Consider the following 20162-nt stretch of genomic DNA (forward strand, 5'->3'; position numbering starts at 1 on the left):
AATTATTATTAAACAAAATAGACGAGAACTAGTTGAAGAGATTAATTTATTGGAAAAGGAATGCTTCTTTATTGATAGCTACATTTATTCTTAGCAGGAGTCATTAATCAGGTGCCAGAGGAAAGAATCGACCACTTTAGGAACACGCTGCTAGAAGCCAGCCAGCTCATCATCCTTGGTTTTGTCAACTTGGTAGCCAGTAAGTATCAAAGAATGACTTTGTTGAGGAAGGCTTTTGAATACTTTAATGTGAATATAACGATTATCACCTGTTTGTATCTGGAAGTTGAAAAAGAAAAAGGAGATTGATTGATTTGTGTGTATCCATATCAAATGAAAAATCTACAAACCCGTAAAGACTTCGCTGCAATAAACTCTTTGGAACAGCATTCCTGGACCACCATTTTTACACCCTTGGTTCCATGGACAGAGGAGCCTGGCAGGCTACATTCATGGGGTCGCAAAGAGTCAGACAAAACTGAGTGACTAACACTTACATAAACCTACCACTTTATTTTATGAGAGAAAGGGCAGGCCAAAGACATGGCAAGAGGCACAGGTCATGTGCACAAACGAAATCCAGAGTTACGTTTTATGTTCAAGGATGCACAGATCAAGAAAACAGGTGGCAGCCTTTTCTGTGATTCTATGTTCTGACTCCCAAATTGGGATACTTTGTCACATAGTTTGAGAAAGAAGAAAATCAGAATTGCCCTAGGAAATTTGGGATGTGTTGTTTCCATATCTATACTAGAACTTGCTTTATAAATGCCCAGAGGTAAAACTGAGCAGGGCCCAGGGATGGAGAGTCTAGTTTTCCTTCTAAAATAAAGGAATCTTCTTGGGAAATCATTTGTATGAAGACTGACATGGTAGTTTGGGCATGAATCTGGGACCTAGAAAACTATGATAAGAATTTCCACTTCTGTTTTTGGTTTGGACAATGAAAGTTCTAAAATATTTATTTATTTGGCTGCCCTGGGTCTTAGTTGCAGTAGGAAGGATCTTCGATCTTCATTGTGACATGCAGGTTTTTCAGTTGTGGCTCACAAACTGTTAGTTGTGGCAGATGGGATCTAGTTCCCTGACCAGGGCTTGAACCTGCGCCCCCTGCATTGGGAGCACAGAGTCTTAGTCACCGGACCATCAGGAAGTCCCCATGTATTTAAATTATATTAATCAAAATGCTTATTTAAAGGGCAAAAGTGGTTTAAATTATTTTCTCAGCTACTGATTCAAACCATTCCATAAATCCATTCAGTTCTGGCACATAGAATCACAAAGCTTTGAGACAGAAAGAGCTTCAAGATAGCATCTGGTCCAGCCCCACATCCTGAAGATCCCACGTGAAGAAGCCATGGTTATGAGCTAAACACACTCTGAATTCTGAATCTTTTTCTTTACATCTTCTGGAAATTAAGTTAAGAATCAGTAGAAGAAAGCCTTCTAATTTCACAAGAAAAAGATGATATAAATATACCATCATCTGCCAAGTTTGAGAGTTACCACTTGGGAAGTATCATGCTAGGTAGGTGTCCTGATTTAGGACAAGGAGAAGGAACAAATGATAAAGTAAGGGTGATAGGAAACATCACATAAAATGAAAGATACAATATCTTTTAGTGCAAAAGTGTATGTTGAAGTCTAACCTTAATGTAGTAATTTATTCCAGCAACCACTTGAGTTTTATATTCTATAGCTGTAAATTCTTCATATGTCTCATTTGTTTTTTCTTCAAGCTGTGGTTTAACCTTTAGAAAAGAGTATGAAATAGAAGTCATATTTTTATGGCAAGACAAGAGAAATTTAAACAACAAAAAATCTTCTCTGCCCGTTGGCCTCCCTTTTCCTGGCCCACACTGTGCATTGTGTGTCTGCATTATGCATTGCCCAAACCACCCCAATAGCAGGAATACCTGCTCAACCATAAAGAGCAACATTCTCTTAGCATCAACAAGACAACTCCTTCAAAGATAACATTCCTCCTTGATCTTGTAAGGTGTCACATGACATACCATATTGCTGCTTAGATCTGGATTAAATAAACTGTCAACTAAACATCATTTGATGCACAGCCCTTGGTCTCAAAAAACGTATACACCTGTGCCTTGACTTCTAATAGGTGGAACATTAGATGAACTTTCTGAGATGCTCTTCCTGGGTTATAATCCTCAAATTCAGCTCAAATAAAATTTCCATTTTTTTCTTAAATCAGCTGATCAATTTTTTGTCAACAAGAGGGAACAAATTACCAAAGCTGTATTGAACTCCATGTATGTGATTTACAAATTTGTTAAAAATGTGTTTACAAATAGTTGAATACATCTTTGATTAATAAAAGTGGGAGACCAGTAATTCCTACTAAGTACAAAATGTTTTTATCTTGAAATAATTTCAGGGACTTTCCTGGTGGTCCAGTAGTTAAGACCTTGGCTTCCAGTGAAGGGGATACAGGTTTGATCCCTGATCGGGGAACTAAGAACCCACATGCTTTGTGATCAAAAAACCAAAACGTAAAACAGAAACAATGTTGTAACAAACTCAATAAAGACTTCAACAAAAATTGTCCACATTAAAAAAATATCTTAAAAAAAAATTTCAGACTCAAATTTGCAAAAATAGTATAGCATATCTCAAGGTCTTTAGTTTAATCACATCTGCAAGTCCCTTTGCCATGGAAAGTTTCAGGGATTAGAGTGTGGCCATCTTTGAACGCCATCCTTCTGTCTACCAGAAGGGGATACAAGCTTAGATGCCAGCATTCCTGAACCAAGCATGAAAAGGCAGCTAAAGAATCTCAAATAGAATATGTAAGATTTTACTAAGTCCATCAGTTTTCAGTACAGGGTACCCCGATACTGAATTCCTGCTCTCAGCTGGGCGTGATACAGTAGTGCCCACAATGGTTTCTCTGACTCAGTTTCTGCTAAGAGTAGAGTTCTGATCTTCTGTCTGTGTGGAGGACAAGAAACAGCTTGTCTTTCAGGGTGGAGAATAGTGAAAGGGAAGGACCTAGGCACAGTGGAACTGCTTCTCAGCCTTCCATCAGATCTCGGGGTTTAGCTGCATGCCTCACTCTTGTCTTCCCGTTTCTGGTGTTGCTAGTGCTTGAGCCATTTTGGAGTTCTGCACCATGAATCTGCTTGCTTCTGGCTCAGACATTCCCCTATGTAGCTTAGGCTGTCTAGATGACTCAGATCATTTTACATTGTTCGTGTTTTCCATCTTTCAAAGTTTTGTTGAAAAAAAAATCCACTAAATATTGTTGATATCTCTGAGGTGTTTGCCTGCCTCTCATTGTCTTCTTATTTGTGGATATGACTTTCCCCTCCAACCCTTTCTTATCACTTAGAGGGAAAGGAAACAAGTGTGTGTGTTTGATATACCTTGTTTATTGGGAAGTTGCCTCCCTGCCCATAACTGAACATTTTATGTGCATATATGGCTTCAATCAGGCCTCCATTGCATCTAGGGTTCTCCCAAGACCATCTGGTCCTTCCTTCAGTGGGCAAATGTTTTGAATCCTTTTCTATTGATGCCTCAGTTTGGGTACCAGAACTGTTTTCAAAGACCTAGATATCTGGGGAGTTCCCTGGCAGTGCAGTGGTTAGGACTTGGTGTTCTCATGGCCAGGGCCTGGTTTCAATCCCTGGTCGGGCAATGAGAGCCTGCAAGCTGCATGGCACAGCCAAAAAAAGACCTAGACATTTGCAAATTCTTTGAGCTCTCAGACCTTTTTTGAAGGGCAAACACTCCATGGACCACCAGCCATTTCTACTGTATAGATGGAAAATCTCCAGAATAGATGGGGAAAATGTGATTGTTTTTGGGGGATGGAAAGTGAGGTTGCAAAGCAGAGAAAGGAAGAAAACAAATAGTGAAGAAAAAAGAGAAAGAAATGGGAAGAGATAGGGCACAGGAGAGAGAAGAGAAAAGTGGCCAAGTGTGCAGAGAGAATGAGCTAGGGAAGAGTTCAGTGTCTTATTGCTTCCCCCATCCTCACACTTTGGAGCCAATACTGGGTAACTGTTACGTTAGGAGCTGAGTTGGGAAGGGTTAATCTTGACACTAAACCCTGAATTATCTATTTAAGCTTCACTTTGCGGGTGAGAAACCTGAGACTGTGAGAGAACATGACAGCTAAAGGCTGAAAAATACCTTGAATAGTGAGTATCTGATTTATCTTTTTTTGAACCCTGTATCAGACATTTTTATTTCTTATTGTCCCAAAAACACATCCAAATCTATAATTTGGGTCTTTCCATCGTATCTATAGGAAAAGGCAATGGCACCCCACTCCAGTACTCTTGCCTGGAAAATCCCATGGATGGAGGAGCCTGGTGGGCTGCAGTTCATGGGGTCGCTAAGAGTCAGACATGACTGAGCGACTTCACTTTCACTTTTCACTTTCATGCATTGGAGAAGGAAATGGCAACCCACTCCAGTGCTGTTGCCTGGAGAATCCCAGGGACGGGTGAGCCTGGTGGGCTGCCGTCTATGGGGTCTCACAGAATTGGAGATGACTGAAGTGACTTAGCAGCAGCAGCAGCACCCTGACTGTAGGTTCACTGTACTTACAACCTGTAGCCCTGCTCCTTCTTACCAGCAAAACAGATTTGTATTGCTCTATTGTTGGATGCTATGAACCTGAATGATGGGATATCAGGTGAGGAGGAGGAAAAAGGCAGAGTAGAAAGGAACTGATAATGAAACCTAAAGTTTCAGAAGGCAGGTTGGTGTTGAAAGTCTCAGGTTCCTCGCCTGCAAAGTGAAGCTTAAATAGATAATTCAGGGTTTAGTGTCAAGATTAACTCTTCCCAACTCAGCTCCTAACGTGACAGGTACCCAGTATTGGCTCCAAAGCGTGAGATTGGGGGGGGGATGGGTGCTAGGAGAGTGAAGACCAGTGGGGAGTGGTGATCCAATGTGGTGGTAAATAGACAGACCTTAAGCTGTGAATAGTTGCCCCTTACTTTCTTCAATCTGCTATGCATGGTGGTGGTTGAGGTGCTGAAGGGAACAGTATAGGTTGGGGTCCAAACCAGGGGAAGGATGCTATCAGGGAGGAGCAGCTGATAAAGTACAGTCACCCCAGAGCTGTTCAAGCTTTTCTTGTTGCTGCAGAGGATGAATCCTCGTGAGCTGTTAATTCTCTGGGATATGAGGATTTCAGCCTTGCTGCGCCAAAGATGCAGGCTTTTCTCCTACCTTCTCCAACCTGTAATCATCCTGCAGAAACACACTTGGGCTATGCATAATTTAGGAAAAATGAATAGAAAGATTATGGTGGCAGCATGGATAGGCCATTTTGGGGATGTTTTAGAGAGTAACAAAGGAGAGTTTGGGTAGCAGCATGAAAGTACAGTGGTTTGGTGAAAGGTGACTTGTGGACATTTGTCGCCTATGTTTTGAGGGCTGGAGAAGTATGGGGCAAGGCAACCAGCATACAAGAAATAATGGCACCTGCCTTAAGAAAGGAGGACAAAGTCTTAGACTAGAGAGAGGCACGCTGTCAGCAAGGAAAAGTAAATCAGAGCGTTCTCACACCAGATGGCTGCAATCTTTTAAGAGAAAGGACTGAAATGCCATCTGGTCAGGCCATGGGGATTGGGAGGACTGAGAACCTGAGGAGAGAGGAGGTCCTGTTCCACTGCTGTGGGGTTTCTAGAAAAGAACCCACAGGATGTGACCGGAAGGCTAGCTGGCAGCCCCAGGGCCCTGCAGCTGTTGTTAACTGGTGTGAATTTGTAGATTTGAAAAGGGGGAGTTTTCTGTGATTCTACATCTTCCTTGAGCAAAGTTCTCTGAAGCTGGAGTGGAAGCTGAGGAGGAAGTGGTGGCAGTGGGAGTGACCTCTGATTGAGGACTGGGATGCCAGAGCTCACGGGGTCATGGAAATCAGGGTGGAGGAGGGGAGGAAACCACCCACGATGGGGTCCAGCTGGGTGAGCCATCGAGTGGGCTGAGGCATGCGCTGATGCAGATGGAAGGGTCAGTGCCTGAAGGGCTCTGGTGTGGCTGAACCGCAGCTTCTCTGTACGTGGGGGCAATGGAAGAGCTGATTGATGAGGAGGCTGTGGTCAGAGAGGAGAACACACATTTGTGAGTGAGTAAGAGCCACAGCATGCTAAGCTCCCGGGTGTGTCCATAATGGTGTGCAGATGGGGTGTTTGTCTGTTGTTTTTGTTGCAGGTTTTGTGTGGTGTCCTGGCAGACAAAAGTTATGATCTGTGGGTATGCCAGGAATGGTATTCAGCAGCCAGGTTTGACTTAGGGGTGTGTGTGCACATGCGTATGTTTTGTGTGTATGCATCTGCCCATGTGTAATAATAGCTCTTATTTCTAAAAATAAAAATTATTGCTATAACATTTCTTTCCTGTATATAAACATACTCAGAATTCTCACCCAGTGATTTTTCACATATAACCTAAGGTAATGGATCAGCCAGAATGATCCAGAGGCTCTTGCCAGTGGGCCTTCATTTGATCCTTAATTACATATATTAAGTATTAAGTATTTACATACTAAGTATTAATCACACATGTTAATAATTTACATCTTAAGTAATTAATTACATATATTAAATACACATATTCAGGGATGGGGCCATGTTCGAGTCTTTGTTTCCTTGTGTGTATCCCTTTTCTCCAATTTATTTTACAAATTTCCCTGAGGGTAGGACCAGGTTAATATCCCTTCTCTTCCTATAGTAATTCACTCAGTACTGTGTATATAATTGATTTTCTCTTTTTTTAAATTTTAATTTTGGCCACACAATGCAACTTGTGGGATCTTAGTTACCCGACCAGAGATTGAACTCAAACCCTCAGCAGTGGGAATGCTGAGTCCTAACCACTGGACCACCAGGGAGTTCTCAAATCAATGTTTTCTGAATGCAGAAACCAGGGTTGTTTTCCCTCATAATAGCTTGTCTCCCCAGATAGGAAAGAAGATAGAAGAGAGGTAGAATATTGACGGAGGGGCTTTATTCCTCTGTACTCTGGAGAAGGAAATGGCAACCCACTCCAGTACTCTTGCCCGGAAAATCCCATGGATGGGGGAGCCCGGTAGGCTACAGTCCATGGGGTCACAAAGAGTCAGACACGACTGAGTGACTTCACTTTCTTTCTTTCTATAGTTCATTTTGGAGAAGGAAATGGCAACCCAGTCCAGTGTTCTTGCCTGGAGAATCCCATGGACAGAGGAGCCGGGTGGGGCTACAGTCTATAGGGTTGCAAAGAGTCAGACACGACTAAGCAACTAACACACTCTGGACCCAAGTACCATTAACAGCCTTCAATACCTGATACGACCCATTACCATCCAGTCTCTCTTATCTTCAGAACAGAGAAAGTCCTTTCTTCTGCCTTCAAAAATGTTCAAGACTTCTCAACCCCAAGCCCTTTGTTTGGCTTTCTTCTCTTTCTGATTCAAGCTCTCTCTTTCATTCTGATGTCAAATTCCTTGAACCTGTGGTCATCATTTTTCTTTGATGCTTTCCCCTTTATGTGTGATGACCTCCCTCTCCCCTCTTTGCCTCCCCAATGGGTGCTTCCTTCAGCTCAAATTCCACTGAGAAGCTCTCTGATAAAAACAGGGAAAGCTGATAAACTTCATTTCCTCCAAGTATATCTAATTTTAATAGGTGAATTTTTAAACTAGAAACACATTAAAACATCAAAGGAATAAGACTTCAAGGTAAATGACAGGAAAGTGGAGGTCTTCCCTGGGACCCCATCAAATCACATTAAGTATGTGATTACCTACACATACCCATTTTCCTGGCCCAGCCCAGGAACCTAAATAATTCTATAATCTTGGAGAAGGTGTTGATTAAATTTCTTCACCTAAAAACTGGTTGGAGTAATATCTGCCTCTTGGGGTTTTTTTGTGGGGGGAATGAATGATATAATTGAAGTGTCTTCTAAACTCTAAAATGTTTTCTAAGCTGACTATCCCTCAGTCTTCCAGCCCTTAAATGGGAATTGTCGCCTGAGGCTATTTCCTGTAAGCCAGGGAAAGTGAAAGTGAAGTTGCTCAGTCCTGCCAGACTCTTTGCGACCCCATGGATAGTAGCCTGCACCAAGCTCCTCCATCCATGGGATTTTCAAAGCAAGAGTACTGCAGTGGGTTGCCATTTCCTTCTCCAGGGAATCTTCCCAACCCAGGGATCAAACCCAGGTCTCTCACATTGTAGACAGATGCTTTACCACCTGAGCCACCGGGGAAGTCTGTGAGCCAGGGAAGACAAGTGATAATTGGGAGTTTAGTACTGGAGGAACAGAGCTGCCATGCAGGAATTATTCACTTGAAATTAAGAACGTTTGACCAGTAATCTCTAAAGTTTTTCCTGGTTCCAAACCTATGATTATGAAAAAGCACTTAACTGGAAAATGTTTTATATTATGCTCTAGATTTTTTGACTTCCCTAAATGGGTTGTAAACTTCCTGAGGGCAGGGGCTGTATCTTCTGGTCCTTATGGATCTTCTGTAACATTTAACACAATGCTGGACACCTAAGAGATATTCAAGAAATGATTCATTGATATTCATTTCTCCTATTGATTTAAAAGGGAGGCTGGCTGCTTGCACAGAGAAGGCAAGTTTGCAACACTGTCTCCTCCCAGTGTATTCCCCCCACTCCACAAGCTTCATCATGTCCCTGCCATAAATCTGGAGATAGGCTAGCTTCTTGATTAGATGGTTATTAACCTCTTTGAATCTCAGTTTCATCATCTGAAAAACTGATGTGATGTCTTCCCTCCTTGCCCCAGGGATTATAAAAATCATTTAATGAGAGGCTGAATGAGGACAAGGCTATCAAAACTGCAAAACATCTTTCTGGGCTGATGTAGCTACTCAATAACTAACTCTTATTCTACCTCTCTGACAGAGTTGAAGCCCAAGGTGAGCAGGAAGAAACACATTTTCAACTTAATTTATATATTTAAGGTGTGGCTTACTGATAGATATTATTAATAATGCAAGGCCTTCTTATAAGTTGTTACTTAAAAAAATTATACTTGCAAACCAAGATAGGCTTTATAAAAATAATTATAATTTTCTGCACCTTCTATCTTCTATATTTCAAATATCTGTTATTCCCAACCCCCTTACAGCTCTGGTCCCTGAAGAGTCTCAGGAATTTTCCCAGGACAGTAATGATCTCAAGCAAAAATCGGAAGTAAACAATTGTGATGCCTCACTTATCCACGTTCATTTCCAAGTCGTTTCTTTTTTCACCTGTGCTTCGCTGCATTCAGGATCTTAGTTCTCTGACGAGGGATCAAACCCATGACCCCTGCATTGGAAGCATGGAGTCTTAACCACTGGACCACCAGGGAATTCCCTCCAAGTCATTTTTATGAGTTGCAAGGCAAGTGGTGTTATTTTCACTTCACAGAAGAAATTGAGAGTCTTTTGCTGCCCTCTGATTTTTGCTGCCCATCTCCTGTCAATTTCTCAGAATACCCTGTATCTCTAGTCCTGCAGGCAAGTGAGGTCATGGACCACAGTCTGGGCATCACCAGAGCTGATTAGAAATGCAGAACCCCAGGCCTACCCTAGATCTACTGAGTCAGAATCTGATCTTTTAACGAGACTTCCAGGTGATCCATGTGCCCATTGAAGTTTAAGAACACTGAAAATATAGGGATTCCAGTGAAGACATTCATGACTTAATATTATCTTCTTCAAGAAAGGATATGTGAGAAGGTATTTACTATTTTAAAAGTACAGTTGAAAGGAAAATACTTAGCCCCACAGAATGAGCGATAGAATTCCAAGCAAAAGAGACCGGCTCTGTGCTCCAACATAGAGAATCCCATCTCTTCCATTTACACATAAAGCTAATCTTTACCAGTGTCATAGAATGAAAGGGCAGGAAGGAATGACATAGGAAATAGGGCAATAATTAATAAATCTAAAATAGTAATTTATATATTTTTTATTTTCATAAAAATGCAATATAATTTTTATTTGATAGGTGATAACAAATCAGACAACACTTAGAAAAATATATTAACCTGCTAAACACATTGAGTTCTATTTTCACCATAATTAATTTTGAAATCACCATAGACTATGTCACTTCTCTATTAGTGTAATCTCCCAAATACTAAAACATTGTCCATTGAGACAAATTTGTAGGAAGTTTGTAAGTGGATCATTTTTATGATTTATTCTACATTTAACTCATAAAATTTTTTTTCCTATAGTGCATTTAAAGTTTAGTTCGTCGATAGTTAACAGCCTCAGACTTTAATTACATGTTGGCTACCCTTGGTGAGGAAAGACAAATTTCATCAGAAGCTGAATTAGTAATCCTAGAATCATACATTGTAAGAGCTTTAGAGATGATCCCATAAAGATTCTTCTTTTACAAATGGGGAACCTGAGCCTCAGAGAAGGGACGTGACTTGCTCAAGATTACTCTCAGGATTATCAGAGATTTCATCTGAAAAAATTTTCAGTTGGAAGGAAGTCCAAACAAAACCACTCATTTCCCCACCTTCCAGTTTTCCTGTTCACCGACACATTTAGCCCAGGGCCAACCTAGGAACCAAGATTTGGGATCAAACCTTTCCTTGGGCTGCATTCACTCACCGTGTTAGCAATCTCCTGGATTTCTGGAGTGGCAGGTTTGGCTTCAGTTAAACCTCCAGGGATCATTTTGGCTAACTGTGTCTTTTCTGGGCAGGATGCTGGCGCTGAAGTGATCAGGTAAGGGTGGAGATTCTGGTTTTTAAAGAGGCTGTTGTTCACAAGCTCCGCCTATAGAATGTTTTGTTTTCCTCAGAGAGTAAAAAGCACAGGGAAAATGAGTATGCCTTGAAGTAAGACTTCTTGCTTCCTCTGTGGAAAACGCTAAGAGGACTTGGGAAGAACGAGGGGCTGGGGAGGAATGAATGGGTGTGTACAGGTGTTGTGTTGGAACAAGAGTCAAACTTTGTGTTCTCATGGTTTCATCCTGTTGCCTCTGAAGTATGAAATCCAAAACCACAACCAGACTTCCCCAGTGCTTAAAACCTCTAACAAAACTTTATTTTTTCAAGGAATACTTTTCCATAATGTCAAGGCCGATTGTTTAAAATGGACTTAACTTTATTAAAAAAAAAAAAGTAAAAGATCTATCTTGAGAACCTTGGCTGGATATTTGTATTTTACTTGTTTTTACATTTCTAGAACTGCTTAAAATACAGAAAAACACAAAGTATAAAACAACAAACACCTTTATTCCTATCATCCAGAATTAAAACTTTTAACATTCGGTCATATTGCTTCCCATCTGTTTTTTTTTTTTTGGTAGCTGTTTTCAAGAAATAAACTATCACAATTTGCCACTCCCTTATCCCCAGTCTTGCCCTCTGCACAGGTAAACTACATTTTGAGTTTGGTATCCTTCTAGCCCATTTAAAAAATACTTTTATTTAGTGTGTTTTTAAAAATCTGCTTAAATTTTGTACTGGACGTATGCTCTGTATTATCCCTTTTTGCTATTCAATATGTATTTTTAGTCATTCCATGTTGATACAGGTGATTCTTACCTGATCTTCCCAGGAGTCAGCCATGTGGAAAGCAGCATATCCTCTGTTCTCTTTCTAGAGCTTATGCTCTGTTACTCTTAGATTCCCTCTTGATTCTCAATAATTGCTTTTAGAAGCAGAAACTTCCTCAAAGCACAGGTTGCTCTTGTCCTACGATTTGTCCTAGTTGTTTTTAAGGTAAAATGAATGCTTCTTATTGACAGGGGAAGAGTCACATAAGGAAGTGCAGAAAAACACAACAATTAATATCTCTGTGCTAACTGTTTAATTAATTAAACAGAGTTAATTAAATGCATATTTATTTAAGTTTTATTTACCTTGTTTAATAGGCAGTGATGGTCTCAAAAATCTTTCTCTTCATCAGATGTTTGATCCCTTTGTAAATCTTTGGGTTTTTTAGCTTGAACATGGAGCTTTACTCCATCAGTAACATGATTTTCCTGTAGTAGTGTGTTGTGAAGCTCTTCTTCTGAAGAAAATTGAATCCAATCCATACCTCTGTGAAAACCAATCTCGTTGTCAAAAGGTACAGTGCAATTTCCCACGTGGCCAACTTGTACAAAGTGCCCTCTCAGCTCACTCAAGTGGTCCAGGGAATTTATCTGACAAATGCAATGGACCAGCTGATGTTCGATGTTTGTTGGCAGCTCCATAGCTCCCCTCACTGCCCAGGACACCATCTTTAGGTTAATATACATTTATTTTTAAGTACCTTTAAGATAGTATTATTGGATTGGGGGATATCAATTATTCAGGCTATTTTTACAGAACTTGACATACTCATAAGTTTTGTATTTCTTGTCTTCCACAGGAATTATCTTTTATGGGAGATTTCCCTTGATGGGGGCTGGGTTTTGGGTGGTTGTCTCTACTAGGCCACAGTGGGTATATAGTCCCCAGACAAGGTCTTATTTTATTCTAGGCTTAGGACTCTTAACTCATGAAGATATTGAGAATTTGGGCTTATCTCCGGCTTTTGGTACAGGCCTGGGACTCTGGACTTCCTCAGCTAACTCTGCTTCCACCCACGGTTGGGGTGAATGTGTGGATACATCACTTACTCTACATCCTATCATTTCCACTCCTAGGTATTGACCTAAAAGGAGTGAAAACATGTGCCCACACAAGACTTGTGTACAAATGTTCACAGCTGCATTATTCATAATAGTTCAAAACTGAAATGACTCAAATGTTCATCAACTGGTGAATAGATTTAAGAAACTGTAGAGATTATCCAGCCTCACGGTCTCATGAGACACTTGCTTTGTCTCCCTGCTTCAATTTCCAACCAGTAAAACATCTGTAACTGAACAAGGCTTCTTTTTCCCAGCACAATAGGACGCCAGAGAGTCCCAGACATCTGTACATCTAAAAGTGGGTAGACTGAAGTAGATAGAGGAGGTAGGGCTGAGGGGACAGTGGGAGCAGTGTGTGCCATCCCAGACTCCTGGCTGCAAAGGGCTGGGCCCATCGCCCCAGAAAAGCCAGGAGGAGCAGGGGAGGGGGCCACAGGTCTGTGGCCTCCCGACTCCGGCAGTGCTTACAGCCACAGAGAGCTGGGCAGCAGCAGCAGTGGGGCCTCTAATCCTGTCCCTCCAGCCATGGAGGTGCCTGCAAGTCCAGATCCCTGCCTGCAGCTGTGGCACCCCTGAACTTCAACCCCCAGAGTGCCTGTGACCCTGGCTCCCCCCACCCCGTGTCCCGCTGCAGTGGTGAAGCCTACAGCCCAGGAAACCCCAGATAAGGTTGAGGTACCAGCCATCCTGGAGACCCAGTGGCTTCTCTTGTTGCAGAGCACAGACTCTAGGGGGCTCAAGGCTTCAGTAGTTGCAGCTCACAGGCTTTAGAGCACAGTCTCAGTATTTGTGCACACGGGCTTGTACATCCCCGTGGCATATGTGATCTTCCCGGACCAGGGATTGAACTCATGTCCCCTGCATTGGCAGGCAGATCCTTAACCACTGGTCCACCAGGGAAGTCCTTAACATTTTTCCTTAAGAAAGAATATGCAAACAGGAGAAGCCACTGCAATGAGAAGCCTGTGTACCACAACTAGAGAGTACCCCCCACTCCCCACAACTAGAGGAAGCCTTTGCACAGCAATGAAGACCCAGCACAGCCAAAAACTAAATTAATTAATTAAAAATATTTTTTCCAGCTCCTTCTTAAGGTATAACTAGCAAATAAAATTGTAAGATATTTAAAGCATTCATTGTGATGATTTTGTGTATGTGTACCTTGTGTAAGGATGGCAGCATGGAGTTAATTAATACATCCTACAATACAGAGTTCTCAACAACAGTCACAATATTGCTCATGGATGCTCATGCCCAGTCATCTCGTAACTGACGGTCTACACCCTTCCACCAGCCTCTCCTTGTTTCCTGTGTTCCCAGCTTCTGGCAACCACATTCCATTCTCTGTTCCTATGAGTTCAATTTTTTCCCCTTACATCCCACATACAGGTGATATCATGTTGTATTTGTCTTTCTCTGTTTGACTTTATTTCATTTAGTAAAATGGTTTTTACATTCATCCATGGTATCACAAATGGCAGAATTTCCTTCTTTTTAAAGGTTGAATAATGTTCCATTATATATATCTTAATCTATATCATCTAACTCATATTATCTCATATCATCTATCTATATTATCTCTCATATAGATATATATATCTATAATATATTATAGATAGTATATTATCTTTATTCATCTGTGGGTGAACACTTAGATTGTGACAGTACCATGGTTGCTGTGAATAATGCTGCAATAAATATGGGAGTATGGATGTCTCGTCGAGACAGTGATTTCATTTCCTTTGACTATACACCCTGAAGTGGACTTATGTATGTATACATAATACTGTAATAAACATGGGGATGTAGGTATCTTTTCAACACAGTGATTTTGTTTTCTTCAGAAAAGCCCAGAAGTGGAATTGCTGGATCATATGAATTGGAATTCAAGAATAAATCTCTTAGCAACCTGAAGCTTTTCTCACTTCAAAAGGGTTGCAGCATCAGTCATCTTCTCCTCCTTCTCTGCAGGACAAAGGAACTGATTTCACCAACCACAAAGGCTTTTCGGAACTCTAAACAATGTAGAAAAGCTTGTCTGACCCTTGCTTAAGTAGCCTGATTTCTGAGTTGCACTGTGTTATTGCCCTTTGAGGGGACAGGGAAGGGAACTCTAGGGGTTTACACACCCTGAATATCCGTCAATTGACCTGGCAGTATTGGAGTTCTGTCAGTTGTTATGACTAACGATAAAAGCCAGGGTGGGGTAGTATTATGCAATCAGTGTTATTGCACCTCTCCCTAGGGAGGAAATTCTGTCCTACCTGACGCACTTGGATCATAGGCATCTTCCAGCATGGCTTCCCGTCACTTTACACCTTGGAAAAATGGGCACATACATAAACTTAAGGCTGTGCTCTCAAAGGTTTCTTGATAAATGTTAATTTGTGAGTTTGGCTCTGCATGGATTAGTGTTGCGGGTTCAGCTTAGTAGTGACCCTAACACATAATCTGGGGACCCCTACACCAGAATCCCCTGGGATGCTTGTTCAATGCAGATTCTGAACTCTTTCCCACATTTATTAAATTACACTCTCTAGAGTGAGCCTTAGAATCTGCATTTTAAGAAAGTTCCCCAGACAAGACTTGTGAGCATTAAATTTAGAGACCTAGCAAATAACAGTGTTAGTATGCTAGGTTTACAGGTGTGGTGGGGGGTGAAAAGGTGGAAATCTGGATGGCCAGTCTAGATAAAACAAATGAAAACAGCCCAAGGCAAGAACTAAGGCAGATGTTGTTATCATGTCTTGTTCATATTGAGTTAGTTGCAAGTTGATTCCAGGTTTCATGTAGTAGCACATTCAGCTGAGGGCATGTTTTGAGCCAGTCCTTAAACGTGTTTGTTCTTAGACTTCCCTGGTGGTTCAGTGGTTAAGAATCTGCCTGCCATTGCAGTGGACATTGGTTTGATCTCTGGTCCAAGAAGATTCCACATGCCACAGGGCAACTAAGCCCATGCGCCCACAACTGCTGATCCTGTGCTCCTAAAGCCTGCGAGCCACAACTACTGAAGCCCTTGAGCCCTAGAGCCTGTGCTAGGCAACAGCAGAAGCCACCACAATGAGCAGCCTGTGCACAGCAACTAGAGAGTAGTCCCTGCTCACTGCAAATAAAGCAAGCCCAAACGCAGCAATGAAGACCCAGTGCAGACAAAAATAAAATAAATAAATAAAATTATTACAAAATGAGAAAAAAGCATTTGTCCTAGCTCAAAGGCCATGGCCCCAATCCTAGCTGAGGATTCCATGACTGGCCAGGTAGAGCTATTTAATCAATAGAGGACAGAAGTTGGCCATAGCCCCACCACAGTGTTAATCAAAAGACAAACAATATTTCTCTGCTATCTGTAGAATCCCTTTGCCTTCTATGTCATTTCCATTTTAACCTTCCTAGTATTCCTTTTCTCCTGCACTGAGCCAACCACCTAGGAAAGAAGGTAAGGCAGGGTTAAACATTAAATCTTCTCTTATTTTGCATTCATTGTTATTTAGAAATACTGTATTTTTATAGAGCACTTTCTAATGACTGAAACAGCATTAAAGAGAATGAATGAGGTTTTGCCATAATATTACTGAAGTCTTGGAAACCTCTAACTTAAAGGCTCATTGCACAGAAACCCAGGGGCAATATTGCTAGGAATTACTCAAATACACTGGCAGTTTATGACTTTACAAGGTCTTTCAAATTCACCCTTCACGATACCTGATTTCACAGGAATGACTCTGTCAAAACTGTCACCACCCCCTTACTGGATTATTGCTGATGCTTCCTGGTGGGTCTTATCCTTCTAGTTCCTCCTGAAAATCAAACTCTTTCTCATTCACTTTAAAAAATGTTGCTCCATAACTTGGGCATTTCCTGTCATCTATCAGTATTAGTTGCCCAGTTACGTCTGACTCTTTGCAACCCCATGGACAGTAGCCTGCCAGGCTCCCCTGTCCATGGCATTCTCCAGGCAAGAATATACTGGAGTGGGTAGTCATTTCCTTCTCCAGGGGATCTTCCTGACTTAGGTATTGAACCCAGGGCTCTCACATTGCAGACAGATTCTTTACCATCCAAGCCACCAGGAAAGCCCATCTACCAGGGAAGTTATCTATCAAATCCAGTCTAAATTCTTAAGAATTACATTCAAATACTCAAGGTCCTTCTTGAGCCAGCCTCCTCCTTCAGAACTCCCCTCCAGGTGAGTCCTGGTGTCTCTCACTCCTCTTTCTCATCCTCACTTTTGCCTTCATGTTCTTGCTCATACAATGCCCCTTCGTATGGGTATTAATCTTCTTTTTCATAAATTTACATTCAGTACTGCTTTTAAAAGGCTTCCCAGGTGGCGTTAGTGGTAAAGAACCCGCCTTTCAATGCAGGAGACATAAGAGATGAGGGTTCAATCCTTGGGTCAGGAGGATCTCCTGGAGGAGGGTATGGGTAACCCATTCCAGTATTCTTGCCTGGAGAATCCCATGGATGGAGGAGCCTGGTGGGCTACAGTCCATAGGTCACAAAGATTCGGATGCAACTGAAGCAACTTAGCATGCACACACTGTTTTCAAAAACCACACCATCCAGAGCTTTCTGGTTCCCCTTAGGTTTGGGTTGGCACTATATATTCCTGTTATTTCAGGTATTAACACATATTTTGTTTATATTCTCCACAATCTGATTGCAATCTCTTCTATGACAGACACTGTTTTGGCTGCTACCCACTGTATTTCCTAGGTTATCAAACACAGCATCTGCCCAGCAAACATGTGAGAAAATTCATAGGTCTCCCAATTTCCTTTTGGGAGAAGGGGTCAACCATCCAACACAGACCTCTGAAGTCCTTGAACATCATTGACTGAACATGTCTTGGTCAAGTTTTCCATTTTTTAGTTGAAATTGCAGCTCACTTTGAGTTCACAGTGCTTGTTAAGCATAGGACTGGGACTAGACTTAACTACCAGTTTGTGTGTGTTAGTAGTTCAGTTGTGTTTGACTCTGCAACCCCATGGACTGTAGCATGCCAGGCTCCTCTGTCCATGAAATTCTCTAGGCAAGAATACTGGAGTGGGTTGTCATTTCCTTTTCCAGGAGGTCTTCCTGACCCAGGGATCAAACCCAGGTCTCCTGGGAAGCCCTTAACTACTAGTTTAAATAATTTTAAAAACCCTAAAGAAAGAGAAAATCCAGTCAATCACTTTGCCAGCAGGCTGTACCACCTTCTGGTGTCTGTCTGTTTATTTGTATCTCCCTAATGATAACACCCTGCTTATTTAACTTATATGCAGAGTACATCATGAGAAACGCTGAGCTGGAAGAAGCACAGGTTGGAATCAAGATTGCCGGGAGAAATATCAATAACCTCAGATATGCAGATGACACCACCCTTATGGCAGAAAGTGAAGAACTAAAGAGCCTCTTGATGAAAGAGAAAGAGGAGACTGAAAAAGTTGGCTTAAAGCTCAACATTCAGAAAATGAAGATGGTGGCATCTGGTCCCATCATTTCATGGGAAATAGATGGGGAAACAGTAGAAACAGTGTCAGACTTTAATTTTGGGCTCCAAAATCACTGCAAATGGTCATTGCAGCCATAAAATTGAAAGACGCTTACTCCTTGGAAGAAAAGTTATGATCAACCTAGATAGCATATTCAAAAGCAGAGATATTACTTTGCCAACAAAGGTCCATCTAGTCAAGGCTATGGTTTTTCCAGTGGTCATGTATGGATGTGAGAGTTGGACTGTGAAGAAAGCTGAGTGCTGAAGAATTGATGCTTTTGACTGTGGTGTTGGAGAAGACTCTTGAGAGTCCCTTGGACTGCAAGGAGATCCAACCAGTCCATCCTAAAGGAGACCAGTCCTGAGTGTTCATTGGAAGGACTGATGTTGAGGCTGAAACTCCAATACTTTGGCAACCTCATGCGAAGAGTTGACTCATTGGAAAAGACCCTGATGCTGGGAGGGATTGAGGGCAGGAGGAGAAGGGGACAACAGAGGAGGAAATGGCTGGATGGCATCACTGACTCAAGGGACATGAGTTTGGGTGAACTCCGGGAGTTGGTGATGGACGGGAGGCCTGGCGTGCTGCGATTCATGGGGTCGCAAAGACTCGGACACAACTGAGCGACTGAACTGAACTGAACAATAACACATAGTTTCACATGTACAAGAATGGTAAGGGTCACATTCTTCTTTTCTTGTTTTCCTTTTCTTCTCATCATATGGATAAGCTAGGCTTATACTTTCTGGATAAGCTGAAGATATTTTCTGTGTTTTCATACAGAAAATGGTTGGACTCTAGAGAGACTGACAACTTAATGGCAAGAAAAGCAGGGCACCCCTGACAACCAAGGGTAGCCAGAGCCTTGGCAATCTCTGTCTTGAGCTGCAACTGAGGATGAGCCAGGAAGCAGGTCAGAACTGAAAAACCTGTGGAACAACTGAAGCATGTTTAGAAATGGCAAATAGAACCCTTGTTTGGCCTTGGTTGTCACTCCTTACATATCTGCGTTTAAATATAATTCATACAACCCTAACCACAGCCTTCAATTTTCCATCTTGAATTGATTCTCTATTCCATCCTGCAATATTCTAAAAAGGATTCCAATCAGCCAGGCCAAGTCCTTACAACATATCAATGAGATAAACGTATACCATTTGTAACTGAGAAGCCAGGGAATAGAGGAGGGAAGAAAAATAAGGGCAAGAAGAAAAAACAATTGAATCAAAAGTGAGGTGATTACACTAAAAGTTGGCATCTCTAAGGGAGGATTAGTTGCTAGGGACAAAACACAAAATCATATTGTTTCCTTAATTAAAACCCTTTGATAGCATTCCATTGTCCTTAGAACACAGTTGTCACAAGCCCTTTCTGATCTGGCTCCTGTTAAATTCTCGAGTGCCTTCCTTGTTGCCTCTCTGCTCGTGTTGAAAGCCTTTTCCTGTGATTCCATTTGGCTGGCTGATACCTCTTTATCCTTCAGGCCTTTTTTGGGCCAAAGTGTGTCCTCCAAAATTCATGTGAGGTCCTAGTCCCTAGTGCCTCAGAATGCAACTGTATTTGGGGACAGCGTCCTTAAAGAGGTAATTAAGTTAAAGTGAGGTCATTAGGGTGGTCCTTAATCCAATATGACTGGTGTCCTTATGTATGTGGCTAGTCACTCAGTTGTGTGTGACTCTTTGTGACCCCACGGACTGGACAGGCTCCTCTGTCCATGGGGATTCTCCAGGCAAGAATACTGGAGTGGGTTGCCATGCCCTCCTCCAGCCGACCTCCCCAACCCAGGGATCGAACCCAGGTCTTCTGCATTGTAGGTGGATTCTTTACCATCTGAGCCACCAGGGAAGCCCACCATCCCTGATAGAAGAGGACTGGTCTTCCGTCAAGGGTATAGGAGTAGCTGTGCTCCCCTGCTAGAACTTCCAAACAAGCTATCAAGGTGTCCTTATAAGAAGAGGAAATTAGGATTCAAACATACAGAGGGAAGACCATGTGAAGAAAAATAAGGTGGACATCTACAAGCTAAGGAGAGAAAACGCATTTCTGCTGTTAAGCCATC

General features: G+C 41.9%; 1 protein-coding gene and 1 pseudogene across 1 annotated transcript; both read right to left on the reverse strand.

Moving 5' to 3' along the window:
- Window positions 1-34: 34 nt before the first annotated feature.
- CSTA (cystatin A) lies at window positions 35-10763 on the reverse strand. Its single transcript, XM_086403454.1, has 3 exons — window positions 10607-10763; window positions 1650-1751; window positions 35-279 (listed from the first exon to the last, which is right to left on the reverse strand). The coding sequence occupies exons 1-3, from the start codon at window positions 10670-10672 to the stop codon at window positions 151-153; spliced, it is 297 nt and encodes a 98-aa protein (XP_086259580.1). The 5' UTR covers window positions 10673-10763; the 3' UTR covers window positions 35-150.
- Window positions 10764-11888: 1125 nt separating this feature from the next.
- LOC147379894 (SRA stem-loop-interacting RNA-binding protein, mitochondrial pseudogene) lies at window positions 11889-12227 on the reverse strand (annotated as a pseudogene).
- Between the last annotated feature and the right edge of the window lie 7935 nt (window positions 12228-20162).

The sequence above is a fragment of the Bos grunniens genome, chromosome 1, assembly GCF_055505025.1.
Source record: "Bos grunniens cultivar Pamir isolate PY7600 chromosome 1, Bosgru_T2T1.0, whole genome shotgun sequence".
Taxonomy (NCBI): Eukaryota; Metazoa; Chordata; class Mammalia; order Artiodactyla; family Bovidae; genus Bos; species Bos grunniens.